Source organism: Colletes gigas, unplaced genomic scaffold (assembly GCF_013123115.1).
Source record: "Colletes gigas isolate AHSC1104 unplaced genomic scaffold, ASM1312311v1 Colletes_gigas_Sc00013, whole genome shotgun sequence".
In the NCBI taxonomy this organism is placed as follows: domain Eukaryota; kingdom Metazoa; phylum Arthropoda; class Insecta; order Hymenoptera; family Colletidae; genus Colletes; species Colletes gigas.
This window is the reverse complement of record NW_025106642.1, coordinates 5,331,721-5,358,063: the sequence shown is the minus strand read 5'-3', so window position 1 is coordinate 5,358,063 and position 26,343 is coordinate 5,331,721. Positions and strand designations below refer to the sequence as shown.

General features: G+C 41.8%; 1 protein-coding gene across 2 annotated transcripts in view; it reads left to right on the top strand.

Annotated features, from left to right (window-relative positions):
* Positions 1 to 1,860: 1,860 nt before the first annotated feature.
* Positions 1,861 to 26,343, top strand: part of LOC122399304 (FK506-binding protein 2) — a 104,071-nt gene continuing 79,588 nt past the window's right edge. For both annotated transcript variants that reach the window (XM_043399895.1, XM_043399896.1), the window contains exon 1: positions 1,861 to 2,113. In XM_043399895.1, coding sequence (XP_043255830.1) covers positions 1,884 to 2,113 — 230 coding nt within the window. In that variant the 5' untranslated portion in view covers positions 1,861 to 1,883. The remainder of the gene's footprint in view (positions 2,114 to 26,343) is intronic.

Sequence of the window (26,343 nt, the reverse complement as noted above, 5' to 3'; positions counted from 1 at the left end):
GTTTCCGAAGGAGGATAGAATATCCGAAAACCAGTACAGAGGATTTGAAAGGATTGAAGCGCAAATCATCTAAATTGCACAAACGGAAAAGTGTACTTCATCGTTGTCTATCTCGTGCTTGGTAGATTTAGCGGAACGTGAATTAAAAACTTTAATCAGTTGAGTGGCATCAGTATACGCGTATCAGCGTATTCAACGAGTCAATACTAGAAACGGAGAATTTTTACATAATTAAATGTAATTTGCACCTGATAAAATTGTGTAATATAGCAATCAACAGGTAACGTTCAATCGTGTCAAACGCTTTTGTGAAGCCCAACGAAGTAATGAATGCAACACCGCGCGAATCGAAAGCACGGAGAATTGTACTGGAAATGTGCAATAACGCTGTTGTAGTTCCACGACCGTTGCGAATCCATACTGAAAAACCGTGTACAATATCCGTGGGATCAATAAACCTTTACAATTCTGCGATATACAACTCGTCAAGAGGTTTGAGATACAAGTAGGAGCATTTGAGTGACACAAAAGTAGTATAAAATTTTGCATAAACTGTGGCACCCATAAATGGTTGGCACGGACCACAGGTGGCCTGCGAACTCGTGGTTGCCCATATTTGGTCCAAAGCGAAGAAACCCACTAGCGGCGAGCGTTTTGGGTGTTGCTCGTGATCATGTACCTTAAAAGGTCGACCCTAAACTGACCAATGAAGGTGTATATAATATCTCGTGTAAACTATTTCTTGGAAACTTTATTTATTATCGTTTTACATATTTATAAGTATACGAAGACGTTTCTACCTCAGATCAACAAATAGAAACAATGCAGTTACAGTGATCTGGGTTCCCTTCTATATTGGCATTGTTGGGAATGGGAGAGCGGATAAAGTGGCTAAAGAAGCTTCAAACTCGCCTAACCTCAACCACTACAACAATAGCCTACCAAAAAAAAAATCACACTCTATCTACTCAAAAAGAAAATAAACAAAAACTGGAATAAAACCTGGAAATCCTCATCCAAGCCACGATATAAAATAGTCAAGAACGACATGAAATCTTGTTACACCTGGTGTTTGAACTTGAACGTTTGAAGGTGGTTGGAGTTTTTGGTAGAATCGAAGCAGTAGATTAGACGTTTAAGGATCGCGTACTGATGAACGAGAAGAGAAACAGCGGGTTCTCGGGTCTAATTGTAAATTACAAAGCGACCCGAACGGAGACACACATGGAGGATGTGAAGGGGCAGGGTTCATCGCGAGGAGACTGGAACGGCGAACGTGGTCGGTGCAGGGTACCGCAAGGAAGCGAGAAAGAAGGCTCCGTCGGTCGTGGAAAGAAGGACGCGGGCCAGCTTCGAAGAAAGAGAGAGCCGGAATGGAACGGGAGTCGGTGACGGAACCACGGCCGGCAGTACGCGTGCAGGCGGGAAAGGAAGGAAGGTCGACGTTGGAGAACCCGACCGCGGAACGAGAAGGTGGCTAAACGAAGAGGAGAAACGAAGAAGAAACGAGGCCGTGGGCGACGGGAGAAATGATCGGCGAGAGAGGAAGCCTCCGGGCTGGAGCGAGAGAAAACCCGTACCGAAGGGAAAAAAGGGACAGGAGAGGACCAGAACGCAACCCGAACGGGTGAGACGGCGACGGCGTGAAACAAGGAAGGAGGAAAAGAGGCCGAGGCAGAGACCTACATATTCCGTGGGGCCAATGAGACGGCGCAATGTGGCGGCACGGTACTCCCGTCCTTTTCCAACCCGTTCGCCTGATCTCGGAACCGAGCACAGCGCAGCCAGCCGTCAGCGGGGGAGGGGAACGAAGGTAGCTCGACGGAGTACAGCGCGACACGACTCAGTTGCTCACGAGCATTCGCCAGCGTACGTACCGAATCATGGCTGTCCGTTCGAAGAATACCGCGAGTGTCGTGCTCGCGTCGTGCCGTACGGTGCTTGTCATGCTCGCAGTCGTTCTTGTTTTCGCCGACGCCGATCAGAGCCAGTCGGGGCTGAAGGTCGAGAAGGTCTACGTGCCGGAGGTATGCGACAACAAGTCGAAAATCCGTGACCAGCTGACGATGCATTACACCGGGACGCTGCAGGATGGTACAAAGTTCGATTCAAGGTCAGTGATGTTTCGCGCACAGCGCTTCCGGTCACGCGTCTCCGCGCGGTCGTGCTTCATTTCCTGTGTTCGCGATCAGACTCGGCTCGATTCTTACGGGCACACGTGTCCCACCTATCGCGTGTCCGCGCTCCATTCCCTCGACGAGTGTATCCTTCTTTGAGAACGTTTTTTTTTAAAATGGACCAACGTCATTTACGAGGTCGACGATCGCGTAGACCGAGGGAACTGGCGTTCCAGATGTCGAGGATCCGTTCCATGGTACACGTAGGACGGCGTGATGTCAACGAACGGCAGTCTCGTTTATGTCGATTAGGAACAGTTACGTTCAGCGATGGTATCATCTTCCAAGTTGATCCTCCTTTCGTCGTTGGTAACGTATCGCGCGAGAACCTTGAGTAAACGGTACCGTGCGAAAGTAATTAATTAGGTCGATGGAACGAACTTTGCTCGGTGTATTGTCGATCCAAGATAGCAGGCGTCACGAATAGTTCGAACTAGAAACGCTCGTAAATCGTACGCGTACCCAGGGAAGGCAGCCTTTGAATTTCTGTTTCTACCAGCAGTTTCTCGAAACGATCAATGACCTCTCTTGATATTCAATCGTATACAGCTAGCCGGCATACGTACACAAAGGAAGCGTCGAACAAGACTAATTAGAAATCGTCGAATTTAAACGATTTAGATCCCCGTTACGAGGATGAGCGTTCACCCGTATGGTTACATTAATGACGTCGATCCAGTTCATACGTGGATCCGCGCGATCATTGGACGGGATGGTTTAACGTTGACGATTCATTCGAACGCGAAACGTGCTCTCACACCATTGGAGCGCACGATCCGCCAACGCGGACACTTTGCAGAAGGAACGTGTAAACAGATGACCCGACAAGTGGTCCGTTAATGCGCTCCATTGAGTTCCTATTTTTTACATTCTCGCGCGCACTGGAACTTCGAAACGCGTTTTCAAATAAATGTTCGTTCGATTCAATGTATACATATATATGCATTCTAATTTTTGTCGGTGATACGCTTGTGCCGCGATACTGTGGCGACGAGAGCACTCGTAACTCAAGCGTTTACACAGAGTGTTTATCTGCCAGTGATAAATACTTTACGAAGCGATTTTACAAGCCAAAATGCAACAGAAGATCATGAAATTATGTTCAAGTCTGTCTTACTTCCCTACGGAGTATTGTAATAAAAAAAAATTGTAGAGAATTTTGATAAAACGCGTTTTAAGATTTCTTAGTCACGTTTCGAATGTCGAAGGTCTGGGTTAGATTTTAAGAGATTAAAAATGAATTTCCTTACGAAAGCACGTATAGCGAGCATCGCGGTTAGAATTTGGAGCACGCACTGGTACCAGTGTCTAAAATAGAAGCCTGAGTCAGTATCGATAACGGGAAATCTCAACAGCGTAATGACTCGGAGCACTTTGGACGCTGTGCCACGTCAGAAATCGGTTTTGACAGCAGGTTTACTTACATTCTCCACCGCTCCTTCGACGAAACGATCCTCCAGACCGTTAAACGACGGATATTTAACTACTCGTGTCGTATAACACGAAACTGTTGCGCCGTGAAACACTCGTTGCTCGCGAATTTAGTCTTTTATCGGTCACGACAGCAATGGAATTTTTTTGCTCGAGCCTAACGAAAATTTTTTCATCGTCGACGATAACGGGCCGAGATAATCGTAGTTAAATATATTCGCGGGTAAAAGTGACGTTATCGCGCGTAGCGACGACCGTCGTCGTTGGAATAAATAATCGCGCCTTCTTTGTTGTCGGTGCTGCCAAGATTATCTTGTAAGTGTTTATATTTGCGGATAAGTTCGGTTGACCTGACGAGATTTAAAGTTGATCGTCGAAATATCTGTTACATAACGCGCCGATTATGTATCGCTCCGACGAGATAAATTATTTATACTCGAAAAGATTCGTACATTTTGGCGCAACGTGCAAAAATTTCGAGCCTTTTCCAACCTCCGGCTGTTGACCAATAACGTACCGGTTATTATTTTTATCGTAGATCAAGTAGCTCGGCGGAAGGGCGCATCAGCCCTGTTTGCGATTCAAATTCGATATTACCAGAGAGAAATGTGGCCAGCGAGCCCTTTGAGGTCGCAGTAATATCGCGCGAAATTGTATCGCGTTCGGATAAACGTCCTTGCGCGCTGCACTCCCGTGTTTTCATAATCATTCCTCTAAATCACCGTTCGTTAAAACTTCCGCGGAATGTTTCGCGTTTTGCGAGCGCGGCGTTTGTGCCCGTCTATCTCTTTCGTTTTGTCCCACTCTTTCAGCCTATCGGCGCTTTAAACGCGCTCTCTCGCGTGTCGCTTTGACGCTGATATTAATACAAACGTAAAAATTGCAGACGTTGGGGCCGACGAATTTCTCTTTGCGCCCGGAGTAAAGGGTTTGAACATTTCCGTGCGCATCGTTTCCACCAACCAGTCCTTCTTTGCTGCATTTCGTAATGTCGAACGAGGATCGCGCCGTGGAACCAGAATTTTTACTCCCGAGAACTGGTCACGAAGGAAAATTTTTAACGTAAACATTTCCTTATATTACTATACCGATCGTCGAAATTCAACAACTGTTGGAGTATATTTTTAAGCTTTAAATTATTAATTATTTTAACTTAAAGCATATAGAAGTATTTTTAATAAATTTTATTCGATTAAGAATTTATTATCGAACGACTTGTGATATTTTGTAGAATTGCAATAACATTCTTGTACATTTATTTTAATCTAATCTGAACTCAGTATACCTGATTTATCGTATAGTATTATCACACTTGAGTATGCTTTTTTACAGTTGGAATATATTTTATCTTTCGTTATTTTCTTATCATTCATTAATATTGTACCAGTAATCATTTGTAAGACCAAGCTCGAGCTTCTGTCATTTATTTAGTGTCAAAACAAAAGATATATTGAAAGACGCGAACGTAATTAAGATAAATAATATTTTCCAAATATTTTACACGAGAAAAAATAAGCCTTCTCTTATTCGATGCACTTTCGACAAGAAATCCCTTTTGGATGATACTATATTATTAATTTGGTTCTAAAAGCATTAAAACTGGCAGTTCATCTCGGATTTGCAGACTTTGCGGTAAAGCTTAGTGAATCTTAAAGAATTGAAAAAGATATTCTCGTACGTTCGTGTTGTTGAATTAATTAAAAAGGAAAGTAGAGAAAGAATCGTGAAGGGATGGAGCAATTGTTTTGGCAAAGTGCTCGATTTGAAATAAACGTTTTTAGATTACTCGTCTGTTCCCGATGGTCGATCGATCGAACCTTTGGTGCAAACTCGACCGTGATAGATTGGAGAACTATAATAATACTCGACAGAAGCGACGCGTTGCCACGTCTAAATTGTTTCGTGGGCCGTTACCGATACCGTTAATCGTGGAGCCAACGGACGCATTGCGCCGGGAAAAGTTAATGCCACGTTTGGAGGTCATGAGTGACGGCGAGCTGATGCGGTACGAATGGAATGTGGCGTCTCGACCACGGAATGACGGAGACATTTTCTGTGTATTTCGGAAATAACTTTGCAAAAGATGATTATTGGAACTCTGTTTCGTCTCGTTGAAATGCTCTCATTTTACGTGCAAAGGTTCGAAGCACCGTTCGATATTTCCAAATACTCTTTAAAAACACATTAAAAGTTCCAGTCCATCGGTGTACTTGGTCGAATAAAAATTTGAATTTCAATTATGCAACGAAGTATTAAAAAGTAAAAGAGTAAATCGTTTTACAATGGCCTCCGTTGTTATTCGTTATTCGACCAAAATGGTGTCCATCTCTGAATGGGAAAATAGATGGAGTGTTTTAACGACGCGTTATTGGAAATTTTTGAAACGATATAAAAATGTCCAGACGAGCGAATCAGAAAAGTGGTACAAAAGGCAGGTATTTTCATTGTCATAACAATGTGCGCGAACACAACCGAAGGAAAGCGAACCGGAACAAATTTTTTCCTATTTTATTTCACACTGAATACACACTGGACTGCAATAAGCGCATTGATTTTTATGAAGATAGTGACACGTATTTATTTGACCGTTTGTAGATTATTTTTATGAAATAAATTCAAAATAACAGTAGAAATACATAGGGCACAAATCATCAAAATGTTCTGCAAGATACAATTGCATCTGTTCCACGCAAATCGATTCTGCTTATAAAAGTGGCGAGGTGAAATCTTCGAAATGTAAATAATTTACGAGATACCGTAGAACGTCAATTATTCAAAGTAGTCGGAGCACAGGATGTCCGCATAACCGATTTCTTTGAACAGCCGGATGAGTACGTTTTGAAGTAAAGGAGGGTCCCGTATTACGCAATATTCTGTACATTTTTAAGGAGATACGGAGCATCGTGCATATTTTAAATCGACTATAAGGGTCATTTATTGCATAATACTCTGTAAACGATATACAACGATTAATAGGATTTCTCATCCTTCATTTTATTTTCCCGACTCTTTTTGCAAGACTTATTTACGAGCAACAAACTCTCAAATACACGTTAATCATCTTTATCTACGATTCTAAAGTAACTTTCTTTAATTTTGTCCATGTTCTCGTCATCGATCTAAATCTATTTCGATCGATCACGTCGATCAAAACTGTTTGTTCGCCGTCGTGTATTTTATCTCTATCGCGATGATCCGATTATGCGTCCAAAAAGTTCGAAACCGAGAACCAATTTGTGAATAACCGGAAGTTCGCGGAATAGTGAGTAATGGTGATTGCAAGTTCGGTCGATTTTGGGGTTTGTTCCGGAATTTATATGATCATTAATTCTGTCAGTCGGTGGTCCCGGTGTTTAGGAATCCCAATAATTGAGTGCCCTGACAATCTGGAGATTGGAGGATTGAAAGTTTAATTAATCGAGATCTAGATAATCCAGAGTCAAAACGATCATACCGTCTATTCTTGATCCAGCAATTTTTTAATTCACTTTTACTTAAAAATATGCTCGTACGGGTTAAGAATCGTCCATGACACCGCGTTTTTTTACGGACGAATCACCGTCAGCGTATCTTTCACGATCGCATTTAGTTTGTATCGCGTGTAAAGCGCGCATCGATCACCTTTCAAATACTTTGCACCGAACGTTCCCCGACGATGACGCGCGAAAAAAAAAAAGAAGGAATTGTTCGGCGCAGCTTTTGATTTCTCCGCTTGTTTAGACCGCCCGAATTGATCCATTGACGCGAGCGTTTCCCGCCCCGATATTATGCTTTGTTTTTAACGCCAGATTCGCGCAAAAAATGCCTCTCTTTTCGAAACGAAAAATATTCCCGAATTCGTTCAGTTTTTGGTCGTCGATTAATTCATGCCTGTCGCGGATTATTACGCGAACAATGTTGTTAACTGTCACGTAAACATTGCCACCGTGTTTCGTGACCGTTTCAATCTACGTGATTGCGATCGCATTGTGCTTATTTAAAAAAAAAAAATCTCTCGTTGTAGGCAGCTGCGGATCGAACGAAGGATAATTACGCCAGGAGGCACGTTTCGAACGTAACCGTGCACAAAAAGAATCAAATATTCATCGCGTTGCGAGCTACGTAGCTCCAAAAGCGACTCGAGTTTCGTTTATCTTCATAAAACACCAACTTCCCGCGTAGTCTTTTGTTTTCGGTATACGTGTGTCCGAACTTAAAGTCCCGTAAGTTTCGCCCTGCCTTGTTAATTCACTACTTACACACGGCGAACAAAACTTCACCCTCGCGAGCACCGTTCGCGGAACGAAACTGGGTCCGTTATTATCTGCATTAGCATCATAATTTCATCAAAGATCCGCCCAACGTTCAACGAGGTATCCTTTCAATCTTTTATACGTTCGCCGCCAGCCTCGAATTAATTCATAGTCGGCCACGTTTGTTTCGAGATGCAGTCATTCTGTTCGTCATCGTTTACGAGTCTCTATATGCGATGTAGAAAGTCTGTTCTTTTTGAAATTTTAGTAGAAAAATAATAGTAATTTAACCCTTAAGTGGGACTCTCAATCTCGACTGAATTATTTCACTTAACGTTGATTTTTACCAAATTGGTAAATGAAAATATACTTTAAAGCATTTAAAAAATAATGAACTTATGCAATATTGGTTTAAACTTGTGGAGCAAATAATCCATTTAAGGGTTAATGAATCTTGATACAGAATCAGACTTTGGTTTATTTCTAAGCGAAACGTTACACGGTTCTTGCTTAAAGAAATTGCACCGATGCACCTGCTGAATGTAACTGCACTTTCCTCGAGTATAATCGTACGTTTTCTTCTACGCGAACCAATTCCTCTCGTTTATCGTAACATTCTGTACGTACCAGTAAAATGTAATTTCTTTATTGATTTTGTAATTCTATCGAGATTTCGCTTTTAAAGAAATAAAAAGCAATCGTTTCCCCATACGATCTAATCGCCCGATGGAATTAATCTCCATGCACAAAGTGCTGGAACGACGGGAGCATCGGATGTAGTTGCGCCTAGTAGGAAGAGAGAAGCGATTATACGGCAGAAGATTAATTCCTGTCCTTTCGCTTTGCACCTCGGAGAAGAAAGTGAGCCAACGACGCGTTCGCGCGATTATCAAAAGCGTCGGGGAGCCTTTCTTTCCGGATGCTCGTCGCTCGTCGATTGCCACTCGGCCCGTTTCTGCCGCGATACATCCGCGCCACTATTTCATCCATTCTGTCCAATAAGCTTCGCAGCCTCGTCGAGCACCTGTGTGTCGTCACGCGCCATTAACGCGACGACTTATAAACTCGTTCGACGCATTTATTGCACGGAACGGTAAAAAGAAGATAACTTTACGCGCATCGGCCCTGAAAGTAACTCTCATTTCAATCATAGATAAACACATTTAAATTTTGATCTCGTTCACGACTAAACGAAATATGTGATTTACTTTTGCATGTACGTTTAGAAAAATATTCCCAAAGCATATGAAACGTGCAATATTGTAAAACAAATTTCCGTCTAGGTTGCACAATTTTATCTAATAACTTGTGTATCACCAGAAGGGATACAGAAATTCATTCAGCCTTTTCACAAGTATGTCAACGAGCTCGAATGGTTTCTGTTTAATAGATCGCGTAGTTTCCTGCACGATAATTCTTCGATGTTGCTCAGTTTTCTCGCCCCCTGGGGGATGAAAACCCTCCTTTTTCCGCGCGTGGGCTGCTCGTATTATAGTTGTCTGTTAAAAAAAAAAAATGCTAGAAACTTTGTAAGGTCTTGGGACGCAACTCGAGCATAGACACCTCCCTCACCCTTTGCCCTTTGAACTGGCAGCTGGCGCCACAGTCAAGGACGAAAACGTTGACTCCATTTGGCACGACTCTGCCAGTTTCCTCGACCGTCGGGGCTAAGTTCTCAGCCGAGCTGGAAGTTTTGCACACCGCCCGTTCCCAGAGCAAATCTTCGGTCGAGTTGGTTTTTGTCCCGCGAATACGCCGCGCTGTGTCGAGGCTTTAATGTACTTCTCCCGCCCACCCACCCCCTTTCGTCCGTGCGTCTCTTCTACGTTTCGCCCTTGCCGACTATTCTCCCCCGTTCGCGTATTTCTCGCGAGGCGCGTCGCGGTATCAGCTCTATGCGCCGATGCACATCTCTGAAGCCGCGCTGAACGTAAATGTCGACTACATCCTCGGGAATAAAGGGACGCGAGGTGCAACGGTCGTTGAAAAAAGCATGGAATCCCGACCACCGTCGACTCGATCGCTCGAGCCTAGAACACGCATAGTTCGCGATTTATATAAATCATATCTAGTTGCAATCGATGATGAAAACACGACCACGAAGACACGATTCGCGGATTTTTAAATTGACCACGTTTCTGCGTTCGATTTTTACGATTTATAGGCTGTGAATGTTTATGCATTTACGGGAAATTTTAATGTTCAAGAAACTGCAATTGTAGTGTATTTATTTGTACCAATGAAGTTAAAATGATAGATACGCGAAGAAATGTATAGTGCAATGGAAATGAGTGTTTATGCATTCTCTTATAGAAAACTCCATTTGCAAAAATCGAGTCGAGTAAATTTTTTATGAGTTTTATTAGAAATTACGAATGGGTTATTTTGACTGTTTTGGTAGTTCTAGTGTTGATATGTAAAAATATAAGAAATACTGAAAGTTAGATACGAATTATTTTGTGTCTTCTTTGATAAAACTAAATCTCACATTCTTCGAATATAAATTTGGCGCGTAGAATTTCCTCTTAGAGTTTCGAGCATTCTATGAGTACATACTGAGTATATACTTAGGGTATAGATGAGTGATAAATAAAAAAGGCGACGGCGGTGTACAGTGACACAGACCGAGGTAAGGAATATTTTAAAACGGTTAATGGAGCAGCTAATTGCTCGAATTAAAACTGTTTCTTGTAGTCTTTGATTTTCTGTCACACGCGATTCTAGGACTGTGTACGGTCCGGGTTGCTAGAATTCGTGCATGTATCTTTCATTTGGCGGACGACTCTGCCCCAGCAGATAAGTTTTAATATTTAAAAATTGTAAGAAGAAATATATGAAGAACGTGAAGAATATAGGCGTCGATATCAACAGTTTTCACTCTAATTATGTTTGTTGTATTAACATCTAAAGATATTATCTTTAGAACTCCTGAAATTTAAACAATAAACATGAAAAAATTGATAATCAAACTTGAAAGTGTTACCATTTTTTGAATTATCGACTCTTTTGGTTCTAGTATCAGGTATAGTTTGTATGTTTGAGAATATGCAGTGTGAGCAATTTTAACTTTCTTCCGCCCAAAAAATTTTAAAGTGTCACTGAAACATGTGGAAATAAACTTTGCAAAGACTGCAAGAGGTGTTCCAGTTTATCCACAATAAATTCTCCAAGAATTGCTTTTATTCTTATCGGTATACTTTCCATCGAATTGTATTTAAGAAATATTTCAAGCTTCTTTTGCTCATCGATGCAGAGTACCGAGCAATCGTCCAATAATACGCAGCTTCTCGTGCACGGTTCCATTGATCGTTGATTTCTCGTGATGCTCGGTCGAAAATCCGACCATGAACGTAATCGTAACGGAAATCAGTCGGAAAAGATCCACGATAACGCGTGTGCCAGACCGCTTTAATGCGTTTGTGCGGTGAGATGTATAATTATGCATCTAGCTTATTTAATCGTATTTGCCGCGCGTTTGTAGAACTCACCCTCTACGCGCGCTTCGAAGCGTAAGCGCGCGTAATATTGCCAGATTTTACTGCACGAGTTGCGCGTTCAGCTTGTTTCCCTATCGCGAACGGAAAATGGGACACGTAGAATGTAACGAGATCGAATGACCCAGAAAACGAGCGAGCTTCGCGGGATACTCGTCAAGATTGCCGCGTACCCGATGCTCCTTATCTTACCGTTTTATTCGTCGCGTCTCGATTAAATCTCAGGAAAGATTGCCTTGCAAAATCCAAACGACCAGTTCGATCAACCATACTCTCGCTTTTACGATAAATCAATCGTACGTTCCGAGAGTACAAACAACTAAACCGATTTAAATCGTGACGAATGATTCGATCTATCTTACGAACTTAATATTTCATTTTAGTCGATGGATCTTTATACAAATTCATATTTTTATTAACCTTTAAGTGCATTACTGGGACCTCTATAATATATAATAACTGTTTATTTGGAAATTTATGTAATCCTCCATTATTTTTTAAATGTTTTAAAGGAAAGTTGATTTCCATTTACCGATTTGGTAAAAATCAACATTAAGTGAAATTAAGGATTAAGAAAATTAATGAAATGGGAGTCCACTCTGTCATTCTTCAAAAGCACATCAAAATCAAAGTCAGTCTCCTTTTAGTTAGGGAAATCGTATTTCCAGGACGACCCAGACAAAATTTTCGACGAGAACACTTTAAGGGAGAATCCATAACTAAATTAGTAAATTTTCCGTTGGATTTTAATTATATCCTGACACGTGTCATTACGTTTCCGGTATCGCGAACGCGAAAACGAGATTCGGTACGGTCCGTACGTCTGTGTAGTCGATTATTTCGTCGCGTTCCCGTGAATACGGGAAGCTCAGCTTAAACGTATTTACCGAGGAAACGCCGCGTAGCTGCGTAACGAGGAAATCGCGGACGGATATTAACGGGAATCCGAAGCTTATTCCGTTACAAAACGAGCATTATCTGATTTTATTTTACGCGGTTATCGCGCTCGACTCGGCCGATTAAGCGCGATCTCGATCGCCGCGTGGAATCGGATCGACGAGATGTTGTCGCCGAGCTTGTCCGAGTTGTTTCATCGCGGGGGTAACTCGTTCTTGTAATTGGCAGGCCGTGGATCATAGAAATCCAGGCTGTGATCGATGAAGGTTGACCGCGCCGTTTGGAAACGGATCGTATCAATTTTGCATAGAACGTTCCGGCGAATTGATCGAGTTGACCGGTTGTCGGCGATGTTTGGGGGTGTCGGGGAACGTGTAACGTTGGTAGGAGGGGCGCACTGCGATAGAAACTTAACGAAGCGTGCTTCGAACAATCGCTGAAGGGAGTCTCCGCGGGAACCAAGCGTTAGAACTAAGCGTTTCGGGAATCTCGAGAAGTTTGTGCACGGAACGACTGTGCGAGCGAATATTGACATTTGGTAATCCAATTTTCTGGCGTCAGTCAATGTTGGAGCGTCGTCTCGGACAACGAGTTGTAAATTCACACCGACGTTCCACGGGGTATCGTGGAACGATACAGATTATCATCGCCGCAAATTAATTCGATAGAGTCGTATCGAGACGGTTGATGACGTTGACACAGACGCATTGGCACAGCGAACGACCTGAAACTGTATTTACTCGTTACACGTTATCGGCGAACGGAATCCACCGGCGAAGATAATGGTCCGGGGTATCGAACGGAGAAGATCGCTTTAATATTTTACATAGGTATCGTAATAACGAAGAAGTGGAACGCTTTGAAGTTTTTTACCGTTACCCGTACAATACGAACTTGGCTTAAGACCGTAACTCCATTGTTCTCGCGTTGTCCGGAAGAAACGGTTCTGGTCACGGAAGACGGTGCACGCTCGACGAATCGACGCGCGAAAATAAAAAGCGGCGTTTCACGGTATTTTTGCCGCGTAATTGATCATTTTCTCGCGACCGTGGCGATACAAGTGTCCCCTTAAATATTGCACGGTGTGCCCCGCTGCCGGCCGTCCCGTAATAACGAAAGTTTCACGATCGATGAGATAACTTTTCCAAGAAAAAATGATCGTTCTTTCCCCGGGCAGTTTCCGCGAGGAATTTCGAATATCCATTAGAAATTCCGCGAAAACATCGGAGTCAATCTAAATCGCCGTGAAACGAGCGGTCCGAGGTGTGACGCGAATTTAACGACTTCCCGGCTGATAATGAGTATCGTCACGTTCATGTTTTCTCGACTACTTTTTTCTTGTTGCGCTTCAAACTTTTTCCCCTCCCGTAATCGTCGTTGAACAACCCCGTTCCAGGGCGCGGAAGGTGCTAAATTCATAAGCTCCAACGAGCACTCCAGACGCTCAGCTGCGATCGTGGACCCTCGTATTCATCCATAACTGTTTACTACGCGTGATCGTTGTTCCGTTGCTACGGATGTTGCGACGCGAACTGGGCACGTGAAAACCACGAAAGCCACCACAATTCAGAAATTATAGGGCAACGTACCCGTGGTACTCTTGGACAGTTGTGTATTAGGGCAACTGTCCCAATAATCGAACTCGATCTAAAGCAACAGAGGAAACTATGCAATTTTCTATAAAAATTTATTTTGAACGAATATATTTTATATTATTAGACGATCCGATAGTACGGTTTTTGTCTCTCTTAATTGTGTGAATTAAAGTTACAATTCTGCGAAATATTTTATTTCCATATTCAAGGTTCCACAGTTGGAAATTACAGGCGGTTTAAAATCCTGTTTTCTATTAGCCTTTTTGAGTTATTAAACAGTTCTCCGAATTCGTAAAAATTTTGTTGTTTTTGATGGTATAAAAGGTTCCATACGAAACGGTCAAATTAGATTTGAAATTCGTTGCTAATTTTGTACAGCACGACACATGTAAATTGCACGAGAAAAGTTGCATCGGTGACAGGGTTCGTACGAAAAACAAATTTCCCGGAGTCCTCGAATTTCCACAATTTCGAGTGTTCCCGAACTGTGTGCATCGCTCTTTTGACTGCTCGGTTATCGCAACTGCAACGATAACGTCGAGAAAAAGAACTAATTAGCATCCACTCGCAACTTTCTGCCACTAGTCGAAAGTGGAGTTGTACGGAAAGCGCCGAGAACGCCATTTCGCGTCACGACCACGAGTTTGTCGCGAAAACTTGCGCGAAAAATCAACGAACACCCGATGTATGAAATTCGTTACCAATGCCTTATTACGAGCAACTCGTACGCGGAGCTTCTATTGCATCGGGAACCATTAATTTTTAGAAATATCACGTTTCATGCGTTCATTTTTTCTCGTTGTAAATGATTAAATTCTCCATAAGACATCTCAGTTTTCTTGATAGTATTTCGAACTTTGATCACACACACTGGTATACGGTAAGATGAAGCGAGTAACAGAGTATGTGGCTAGACAATGAACAGCGTGTCTAAAGTTATGCGTCTAGACACAATTACTGTAAGTTATCAGAGGCGTACTCTCGCAAGAAATATATTCTGCAGGTATAACTTACTCGTAATAAAATTGTTAATACTTATATTACCTTGTAACTGTTGTTAACGTACTGAATTATCTGTGAAAAAAAGAAATTATTCATCAAAATTGTAACTATTTATTGCATGGATTTCATTTGAGCTATAGGAAAAGAAACGATGTCTTGATTATTTTCATTGTGGAATTATTTGAGCAAATGATGCGATAAATTAATAATAAAACTTGGAAATTATCGTTTGGAGAGATTCACCTTAGAAAATCGTATTTCTAATCATTGAGATTTAGTCGAGTAATAACCAGAAGTATTCTTCTTTACTGAGAAATGAGTTTGGGCATCGAAGCGTTGAAGGAATTTTCGGTGTTTACCGGTAGTGCAATCGATAGTTTCCGTTTCACAGCCACGCTAATAATTACGAGGGAAACCCGTCTTTTTGGGTAAGTTTAAGTTCCGGGAGGCATGTGGCGGCGTGTTTAGTTAAGTATACGAGATATGTAACAGAGGCGCCGACTAAATTAATGCGGAATACGTCTGTTCTCTGCGCCAGGCTGTCTCTCAAGTGCACGCGCGACGAATACATCCGTTCACGGAAAATACGTATGTATTATACATACGTGCCGACAAACAGGCAGACAGTCGACACGATGAATTCGCTCGATGTTAGGATACGCGGAGACGAAATTAGATGGTTACAGCAGCATCGATTATCGACAAACGGATACGGTGTTGCGTTTAAGCCTTCCAGCAATGCTTGAAAACTATTTGATAGGTCGAGCAATAAGATGGGAGATATTGTGTTACAGAATTTTAAGAAATTTGTAACACATTCACTGTCAAAGTTTAACAATTGTTGGAATTTATTTTTGTTGCATCAATTCAAGCATTCCACTCATCTCTTTCACTCTTCTTCACTTGCCCACGTTGCGGTGAGAAATAAAAAAATATAGGAGACAAGAAAGTTTGACGAAAGAAGACCAACTATAAAAATTTTTTAGTCCCGTGTGACTTTTTCTCCACATGTAACAGGAAACTGGAATAGCAATGTGTTTACAAACCCGACCACAATCGATGTTTCGATCAAGAAGTAGCACGCAGCGCTGAACTGTTATTCCAGCGTGATTTATGCTCGGCGAGTAAATTCGGTCGGATACGTTGAAGCATGCAAAGTTACAGTTCTGCCGTCACTTTTCTGTTCCCAGCACGCTTTTAGTTAATAAAGCGATCTCACGGAAGCCTTAAATTTACGTCCCGAATCTACTCAAAATTAACAATCGGTCGGAACGTGGAAATTTATCGTTATTATGCGTTCGACAAAAGTTTCTGTCAAATGTGAAAAATTGCCTAGCTGAAAATGTCCGTAGTATTTTGTTCCCGCGAGAGACGGCGGGATATAATTTCGAATAATGAACTGTCAGATCTTTAATTAATATCCTATTCTAAAGTTGCTTTCAAAACTTGCCGACGTGTGCGTAACAGGATTCGTTTGGAAAGGTTTTTCATATGTATACCGATGGCATTTTTACTGACAGGTTTATTGTAATAATTGAACACCGTTCCTCGTGGTTTCCATTGGAACCGTGGAAGCTTAATCGTTTGCATTAAAAATTTTTTACTTACTCCGAGTGCAGTCGCTTTATTAAATAATAACAATGGTGGAATTCCCTATCAAAGAGTCTTTTCATCCTGTATTACAATACCTATTTCTTTTTCCAATTTTCCTATATACGTTTTATTACATTGTTCAATGGAATAATCTGTCTACTATATTATAATTTTCTCTCGAACAATATTGTAGGCGTTAATGTGTAATGGGTTTATTTATAAATGAGGTCTTTATGTTTCGTTTTGTTGAGATTTAGGCAGCTTATTTTCATACGTAGTGATTTTCTTTGAGACCCTTTCACCGACATCTTTACATACTCCGCCCCTGTTGATAGTTGAAAGTTAAAGTTAAGATTAGTTAAAAGTTGAAATAGATAACCAGTGATCGATTTCCTATCATGTTTTATGCCCAGTCTAAATCCCCAAAGCCGATTAGTTCTCGTTGATTTTATATTCAAATTTCGGCAGTTTGTTTAACCGGCTTAACCGGAACCGTGTTAGTCTAGTTAAATAGAGGCTAATAGACAAGCGAGCAAAATTTCATGAAATACTCATTGTCGGTAACGTTAAAGAGATTTAATTAATAATTATTGAATTCCACTATCTCTTGCCCCGTCCTACAAATTCTATTAAAAATAGTCAAATTTTACACGCGTACAGTTCCGAAGTTACTTGCGTTTTCTTCAAAACTGAGCGACTGTTAGAAGCGGCAAAGCTTCCTCTTTAAAATGGCTTTTGGTTTTTGTCGATCCGACATCCCGTTTTCGAGATATCGTAATTTATGTAAAGGGGTAATTTTTAAAATTTCGCTGTCACTCGCTTCCCCGTGTTAGAAAAGGCTATTAACGCGCATTAAAAATACTGAAAGTTTAGAAGCGTGCAGTTCCGAAACTATTAGTGTTTTATTCATTATTAAGCCATTGTTAGCGGCGGCAAAGCTTCCTCTTTAAAACGGTTTTTGGTTTTGGGCGATCGGACTTTCCGTTTTCGAGATATCGTAATTTATGTAAAGGGGTAATTTTTTTAATTCGACTATCGCTGTCTCCGTTTGACGCGTCGCGCTGGACCTCTCTTTCTCCCACGTGGCACGTGACTATCGTGGCCCAGTGACCTAGTTTCTTCGAGCACGTGCGGTCAACGACCTTGGCAAGGCCGTAGCAAAAAAGTAAACAAACGCTTCGGACCCTTCTATCTCCGGAACTAGCCACCGCATCGACTTGAAATTAAAATCGCTATATCTCCGGAACTAATAAAGCTATCCACTCGCACGACCACTCATTTTAAAGGGCATTTCATCCCCTATCCAATGACCATATCAACTATTACGATTTATGCTGTCTTCTATGTTTATTTTTACATCTACTTTGACGCTACATACCCAAAGAAGTTTCACCCAAACATCAAATACAAAAAATACTCTGTAAATGTTATTACAATAGGTAAACGATTTAAATATGCATTATCATAAAATTTAACATAGAATCGACTGAAACGAGTTCAGAGTAACGTTAAAATAAATAAATATTACGAGGAGCGAAACTTGGGGAAAAGTAACGCGTACCCAATTTTCGATGATAGAAGAACGGAGTAATTTAAATTCGTGGTTCGCGGGTTTATGGAAAAATTCTGCGGTTTAACAAGCGCGCCAGGAATAACAATAACTCGATCACCTTCGTTGGTGCACGGGCATCGGGGAACCGACTCACGTAAGCTCGCTCCCATTCACGGGATCAATTATTCGCGCGCGAGCAAGTTGGCCGACTCGAGCCCATAATTTTCCCATGTTTGTCCTAACCGCGCAGTAACCGAAGCAACAGCGTGTTCGAAGGGTGGCGCGGGGAAGTGTTTAGCGTGCAGACCACGAGTCCCCCCAGTCGATTACCTTGAAAGTTCATTCGTGAACGCGGAGGTGCCGCCTCGAAGGGCCGATAACGAGGAGGCAGGGCACGATAACGTTATCGTTCTTGGCGTACCTACGTCGTCAGTGGATTGGGCCGCGCGATGTGTGTTTCCATCGTGCACCCGTTATCTCGTCGTACACGCCTTCGCCGGGCTGAAAGCCTAGCATCGACCACCGAGCACGTGCCGATACACCGTGGAAAAGCAGCTCATAGTATCGTTTATCGAACGACGTTCCTCTTTGCTCCTTTTTGTTTCCCCGTGGCTCGAGCTTATTTTCCTGCTAGGAGCGCGCCGAGGAAATTTATTTTTCTGCCAGCGCGCGGCAAGAACGTCTTTCTCGCTCGCGCAGCTATCTCGTACGCTCCTTAACGCGTTCGAGAGGATAGACACGTGTTACAGGGGCGATGATTAATTCTTTACGGTCGAAGAGATATTTCACGTATGAGAATGTTCCGGTAAATATCGCGCGGTTTTGGTTCTTTCGCTTCCTGGCTGCTTCACGGAGCTTTTTTCACGCGAGAATTATGAAAATATATTTGGCGTTTGTTCGCGTTTTCGTTTCACGCTTTAATCGCTGCGCGAGCTTTCGTTTGCCTTTGTTTTCCGTAAATTGCTTGCGTATATCGTTCTAAGATAAAACAAGCAGAAACAGTTACTTTTAAAAATGGGGAGACCTATGTTCAGGGTTGTCACGATGTTGCTTATCAGGATCGTTGTTATTTCGTAAAAATAAATCGTGCAATAATCTTCTCTAAATTGAATTTCCTTGATGATCAATTTAAAATTCTGGCGGTCCCTGATAGTTCAACAAATTTTTTACACGATCAAAAACTTCGCAATGCGTGCTGTAGAATTTGATATAATCAACTATTTTATATGTATAAGAGAAGGAAATACAGTTTGTAATAACTTATGCATGAATAAATTGCACTGAAAGATATCATGGTCGCCAATGATTTATTTATTATGATCGTTAAGGGCTTTGAAGCTTAAATTCATGATGCGACACTTTCGAGAGATAGCTGCAAGTAATACCCATGAATTTAATTAGCTAAAGTAGCGAAGAAACAGGATCTTCGAAGTTGCCCATTGTCAGTAACGTTTCTCGTTTCACTTCATCACAATGTTGCAGGATTTACAGGATTACAGACGGAATAGAGAATTTCAGAATTGTTGGAACTTTCAGTATTCTAATTTTATAAACGCGATCTTGTGAATTATTTGATTAATGTTATTAAATTACTAACATTCTTTTGTCGAACTTTGCTCGTTGAAAAAAAATCGTGTGTTACATAATTCACTTCGTAAAATATTATTTTGTAGCTGAAAGAAAAACATATCGTGTTCTATATCTAAAAACTAATAAAGAAACCTTGATAAAATAGGTCTTGCAAAGTCTTTGCTTTCAAGACGTAGCTGCTTTAAGTTCATTACAGTATGTAGGGCAATTAAGTGATGCGACGAACACCTATGTGCATAATAATGGAGAGACGCCTTTAAACATCTTCTATGAATTACATTTTGTATTCTCTATCGTACAAAGTATACCTTCGAATGAAATTATTTTCTATAAATTGCAAAGGCTTTTCCTTAGTTAGTTTCAAGATCCAAAATCCATCCGTGAAACATTGTTTTTCCTAGACTCGTACACACGTAGTTTTTTTATTCAGTGTAATATGCAAATATTGCAGACACAGTTCCGTTGAAGTTTCGATTCACGAATCGGGTAAATATATTTTACGGGCGCAGTAATTGTCTTGTCACGCTCAGGTCTCCGGACCCGGAACAGAGTACACGTCGTAAAGTACATACTGCTTGTCTCGTAGAATATTCTGATGATCGTACTTACTGATGGCCCGTGGTTTACTACGTACTCTATTATGTTGATAGAAGGACAATTAACCCTTGCATGACGTTGACGTTGTAAGCAGTCGGGAAATTAATTGCGAGGCTAATGCCCGCACCGATGTACGCGTGATCGGCAAAAAGGCAAGCCCCCCAAGCGACTGTCGTTTAATTACACAGCGAAAACGTGCACGTTGATCCAAGGATCGAACGTATCCGTGAATTCCGTAAATATGCTTCGATCGTTTGGAAAACACTTTGCGTTCCTATTTCTACGCTGTTCGGATTTAAATATCCGCGTAAAGTCTTCGATCAAGGCGACGCTGCGATTACATCGAACAATTTACGCGACGAAGACGGTGGACGCGTTATCGCGCCCTTCGATCCTCGCCGTATGGATCGGTTAATTGAATTTTGCGTCTGATGGACAGCACGGAACTAAACTACGTCGCGCCACGGCTCGATATATCCGGACACGAACCGTTATCCCGCTCTCGAAATACTTCGACGCTCGATGAAAATGATTTTCACACCGTTCCTGGAAGTTTCGTAATCGTGTAACGCGCGAACTCACGTACAGTTCACTATTTATATCCCTTCTCTAATTTTGCACTGTGTGTTTCAGATTTAATAAAAATCCCTGGTAAAGTCGGATTTGACCTTTCTTCAATTCAATGTATATATTTGAACATTGTAGATAAAAAAAAGCTTAAATGTTCGCGATCAATCTTCATTCGACGACCAACAAACGGTGAAATTTAAAAACGTAATTCGATTATTTTTATTTCGAGTAATTGCATGCACACTTTTAGCTATTCCTGAAACGAAGAAAAATCAATTTTGTTGCTTTCAAGACTGGATCCCGGGTCTGTCGAAACTGACAGGTTTTCTCCGTTACTTTTTTCCATTTGTTTCATTCCCTTTTTATTCTATTTTATGCGTTCGACCAGCATCGGGGAAATAAGCGAGCTCGCGTAGAAATTGTAATAGTTCAGTTCGAACGGTTTCGACAAGTTAGGGGGGCTGTATTAATCTTCCCCGGTAGATACGGTTCACGGAGCTTGTCGTCGGGTTCACTTGTGCCTTCTTCGCCAGCGCATAATGCCTCCTTTTAAGACCCGCCTTCGATATCGGGGAAGGCCAGAAATCGCATGACGGCGGTCGGAATTTGTGGCCAGGGAAGAGTTTTATGGCCGTCTCGCGCACACAGAGACCGGGGATCGGAATGCTCCGGGGCAACCAAAGAAAGAAAATATTCGAAAGAGGACGCGAACGATTTTTATTCGTCGCGCGCGACCACGCTAGACAGAATTCGCCCTGGAACGCCACGGAGTTAGCCTCTTACAGAACGAATTATTATCCTCTTTGACACACGAACAAATTCAAATTTGTCTCTTATAGTATATCCGCCAAAATGGAAGTTTATTTACAATTTTATTACCTCGATGTTTCGGTGCTTTGAACATTTTAACTTCGTCGATCGCGAGGTATCAAACTTGTTTTTAAATACAGTGAAGAATTCTTTTGTACACAAGCTATTTAAATGGAAATAGCTCGAGATCTCTGTTACAACGATACAAGTAATTTTCATTTCTTATTCCAAAACTGAACCTTCGAACGCTTATATTGAAAAATTCATGGAAAAAGAAAATTCCAAAGTCACGAGTTTATACCTCGATAATATAAAAAGATTCGAATAAAAATGTCCTTTATAAAATATCCTTTGGAAGATTTCAATCTTAACATGTATTGTCTGGGAGCTGGAAACTATTTATTTAACGTAATAATCCGGCGCACGGTTCGCCAGCAAGCTGTTTTGTAATTCGGGCGACTATAAAGTTGTCCGTGTTGGCGAATTCGTAGAGCTTCCGCGATAAGACGCATTATAGTTTCCAGTAATTGTCGAGGAATAATCATAGTCGCCTATATCCGGCCGGGAATAGGGCGGTATTGGCTTAAAGGTCCAATTTGCAGTCGGAAGTGCAGATGTGATATTACGATATGTTTCCATTAGTATGAGTTGTACATATTCACCTGCGGCGAGGGTTGTGTTAAATGCAATTTGCAGTATTCATTTACCCCCTTGGTAACCTTCGTCGATGGTACGAGCGCGGCGGTCTCGGTTTCTCCTTTCTTGGAATCTGATCTGGCATTTGCCGCATTATGCTCGAATTCATGAGTACGGGATCGTCGTGAATGTTTCAATTCGGTTCTATTACATCCAGATGCGTACCAGGATATTTGCGCAACTTTTCAGCGGCGTAAAAACACGATTTACATACATCGAATACGAATCTATACGTTGAATGTGGTTAAACCTAGCATCGATATCGTCATCATATTTAGTCCTATTTAATTTTTATTTTATTCAGATATTCTATAATTTAAATTATTCTACTAAAAAATGTTTTTTCGTCGCACATCCCAATTTTAAATAACAGAAAAATTCAAAAAAATACTTTACTTAAAAATTGATCTCCTTTTAGTTTCGAACCATTTGATCGTATAATTTTTCAATATAATTATTCGTGACGACCGACAGGAGTCAGGAGGCTCAGTGAGCGCGTCTCGAACTCGACGGTCCATCGCGGATTAATCAAGGGCGAAGTCTGAAAGTTGCACGCAGAATTTTCAGAGACCCGTGCACAGTCTGCGTTCACGTAGCATCGAAATTCCCCCTCAGCGAGATTATAAACGTCCGTTGTAGCATTCAGCCCGGGTAGATGCTCCCGGCCAAGTGCTTTTTCCGTTATTAACGGCGTTGGAAAATACCGAGGCTGGCCTCGATACCGAGTGTAAACTGCACGGGCCCCAGCCATAAACAGGAGGCACCCAGGGCCGCCCGTACACGGCTACGAGCCCCGTAAAACTGTTCCAGTATCTCATTCCGGTAACCGCGCTGCCCGGTGTCACTTTTTCTCCCACGCGGAAATATTCTTCCGCGTCCGTAGGCTCCGATTACTCGTGCCTCGTTTCCCACCGCTTCTTCTCCTTGCGCGGTTCTTTCCCCCTTTCTTTTTCCGCTTCGTTCATTTCACATTGAAATCTATTTCACCGCCGGAGAAAGAGAGAGAGAAGGGGAGAGAGAGCGTGGCTCTCGCGAAATAATTAGGAACCATACATCCTGCGCCGCCTCGACTCTCCCGGGCGCTTCAGCCACCGCGTACTTTTACCTGGCGGCTTGTTTCCTTTGCGTGTCCGTCTCTACTTTCTGCCTTTCTGCCTTTATACAGTTCGTCCAATTACATTTCTGGCCGTTGTATTATTCATTCGGGGAAGCGAGATAAACTGAGCCGGCTTAGAACGCGATTATAAGGGTCGTTTCGTGCCTCCCACGCAGCTGCGTGAGACCGCCTCGTCGCCCAATTTTCGCCCATATTTTCGGTACTGCGTTCCGAATCCTGCAGAATTATCGTGTGATGATAGTCCAATAGTTCGGGGGAGGTTTTACAGATGCGACACTTTCGTTATTCGTGCTCGTTGATCGCTTTTTATGCATTTTTTATCAATTTTATCGCGTAACAAGCAGGTTTCAGCAGGTTGAATCGAAACGGCCTGCTTAAATTGTGTTTTTGATTACACGGCTGCTTGCTTCGAGTCGATGGTCATTGGAGCCAAAGAAACATAAACTATTTCTAAGAGCAACTTAGTAACAGATATTGTAACTTAAATTAGCGCAAGAAACGACACACTACTGTACCATAACTAGACATAAATTAACACATCGACTGACAGATCAAATTCATAAAACTTCAATATTCTTTTCTGACTTTTGAATACAGCTCGATCGAAAATTTGTCGCAGTACTTATTTTTGTAAACTTACAGAAGTGTATAAGATTCAATTTTTCTGAATGATTTTCCTCAAAAATTTGTTTTTGATTTTTAATGAATTTGAAATACTTTTTTGTAGGTATCCACGAGCTCTACTTCGTAAATAAATTTTAATGAGATACACTCACTATCGTAGAAGTTATGGTCGTTTGAAAATTGGACCACTTTCATGGGGTTTTGTTCACTTTATGGGGTCAAGGAACAACTTTTCCAAAATTCTTAGAATTTCTACGTATTCTCCATCAAAATACGCGTCGTTTGCCTCTTGAAACATTAAAATCGTCCAATCCGTTCAAAAGTTATGACGTTTCAAACATTTGCATGGAATTTCAGGGAAACATATCAACGTCTGGTCAGCCATTGAAATTTTCAGTAAATAATTTTTTCCTCGAAACTGCGTAGGATTTCGGGGGTTTGTCTATTCACCAAAAATGATTGTAATGGACCCCCGCAACCGAAAATAATTTTTCCAGAATGATTTGAAATATTTTTTTTTCGCCGAAAAATTTAGGGATCTACCCTGTTGATTTTTCTTAAAGATTCGTTTTTGGTTTGTAATAAAGTTGTTTGACGCTCTACGGAAATGTTGTTTAACACTTTTTTGTAGGTATCCATAAAGCTCTACTTCATAAATAAATTTCAATGAAATACACTCACTATTGTAGAAGATGTAATAAAATTACTTTGAATTATAATTGAGAAAATATTTTTACATACGAAGGGTCATCTATGTTTCTCGAAACATATTAAAAGTACAAAAAATTGAGATACGCTATATCGCTGTGAATACAACTTCCTCCTCTCCCATTTCTTTTTTCTAACGTTCGCCATTTACGAGGAAAACGCTGGCACAAATTATCACGAACATCCTATATATCACGGGTACCTGTCTGTGTTTTGCAAGCCCTACGCGGAACAATCGGGTACCAAGCGACGGTACGGGAGACATGGTTCTCCAGTTGGCATAAGGACGTTTTCTCTCGGGTCCCTTTTGCTGCCAGATTCGAGTACAACTACCCCCCGGGACAGGACCCTCGCACAGAAGATAGCCTTCAAATCATTTAAGTGCACACCGACGGAGCCATTTCGCGCTCGCAATCAACCCTCGCCGTTGCAGTCGATTCCAGATTTCGACAGACAGAGGCCGTATTGTTAATCGCGAAACACGGCTTATCGAACGCAACGGTAGACAAGGAAAAAAAAGAAGCAAACGTTAGCTGGTTCCCTCGCGGAATGGCGCTGGATTTAATTAGTACCGGCTCGTCCCTCGTTCTCTATAGCGGGGAATGAAAAAAGCCTGGGAAGAAACCGGCGAGGAAAGAAGTCGACGGAGGCAAAGAGGCAAGGAAACAGAAGAGAAGGGGTCGCGGAGACCTGAACCGGGCATGGAACGGAATGGCTGGGATAGCACGGGCGATGGTAAATGTTTTTTCTCGTGGGGAAACTCGCCTAAAAGGGTTGTCGTGCCTCCGCCGACCAACAATGAGATAATAAAAGGAGACAAGAGGCGAACGAGCATCTCGAGTGTGTCGTGTCACCGCGGGTGCTCGTCGCGTGTGCAACGAGTCTTAAACGGGACGCGTATAAAACGCAAATTAACTAGCGAATGAGAGTCCCGGGAATTTTCTCTGGTCGCGTAATCCCGATGGAGCAGCCGTTTCGTCGCAGGTGGTTGACTCAACAGACGTCAGCGCGATGCTCGAGCTCAACAAACCGCGTCGACGTTTGTTCCGTGCGTTCGCGAATGAAACGTTAACGTTCGTAGACGGCGGTTGCCGGTATTAGGCCAAGAATGAAGGATCCCGCGAACGGTTTGAATGGACAGAGCTCGTTTCGCTGGGATCGACTTCCCTTTGAGTTTGCTTCGCTTAGTTCCCAAGCAGCTTGTGTCGTTTGTTTTTCTCTTGCCAATTGCCTGCCAGTCTATCCACGCTGCGAGGGAATTAACTAAATCGTTCCCGTTGCATTACGCGAAAATGCACAAAATGGAATATATGTACTGCAATAATTTCATTAGATTAGAGACTTTGCAATATTTTTATACGTTATAAAAAGTCAAAAGTAATGGTCAAAAAATTGTAATACTGAACATCATAAATATTGCTCTAATAATATTATAATATCTACATTACGAGTCGATGAATCAACTAATCGTTTTCTGTTGTTTGTTTCAGGTGAGTACGTGTTGCATTAGAAGGTGCATATCGAAAATAAGAAATTAGAGGGGTGAGTTATTGAATATCGATTTTATTTGAGGTAATACTGACCATTGAAGGGTTAAATATAGAAAGAGAAAGCGAACAGTTATCCTACGAACGAGACATAAAATTTGTTTCTTCTCG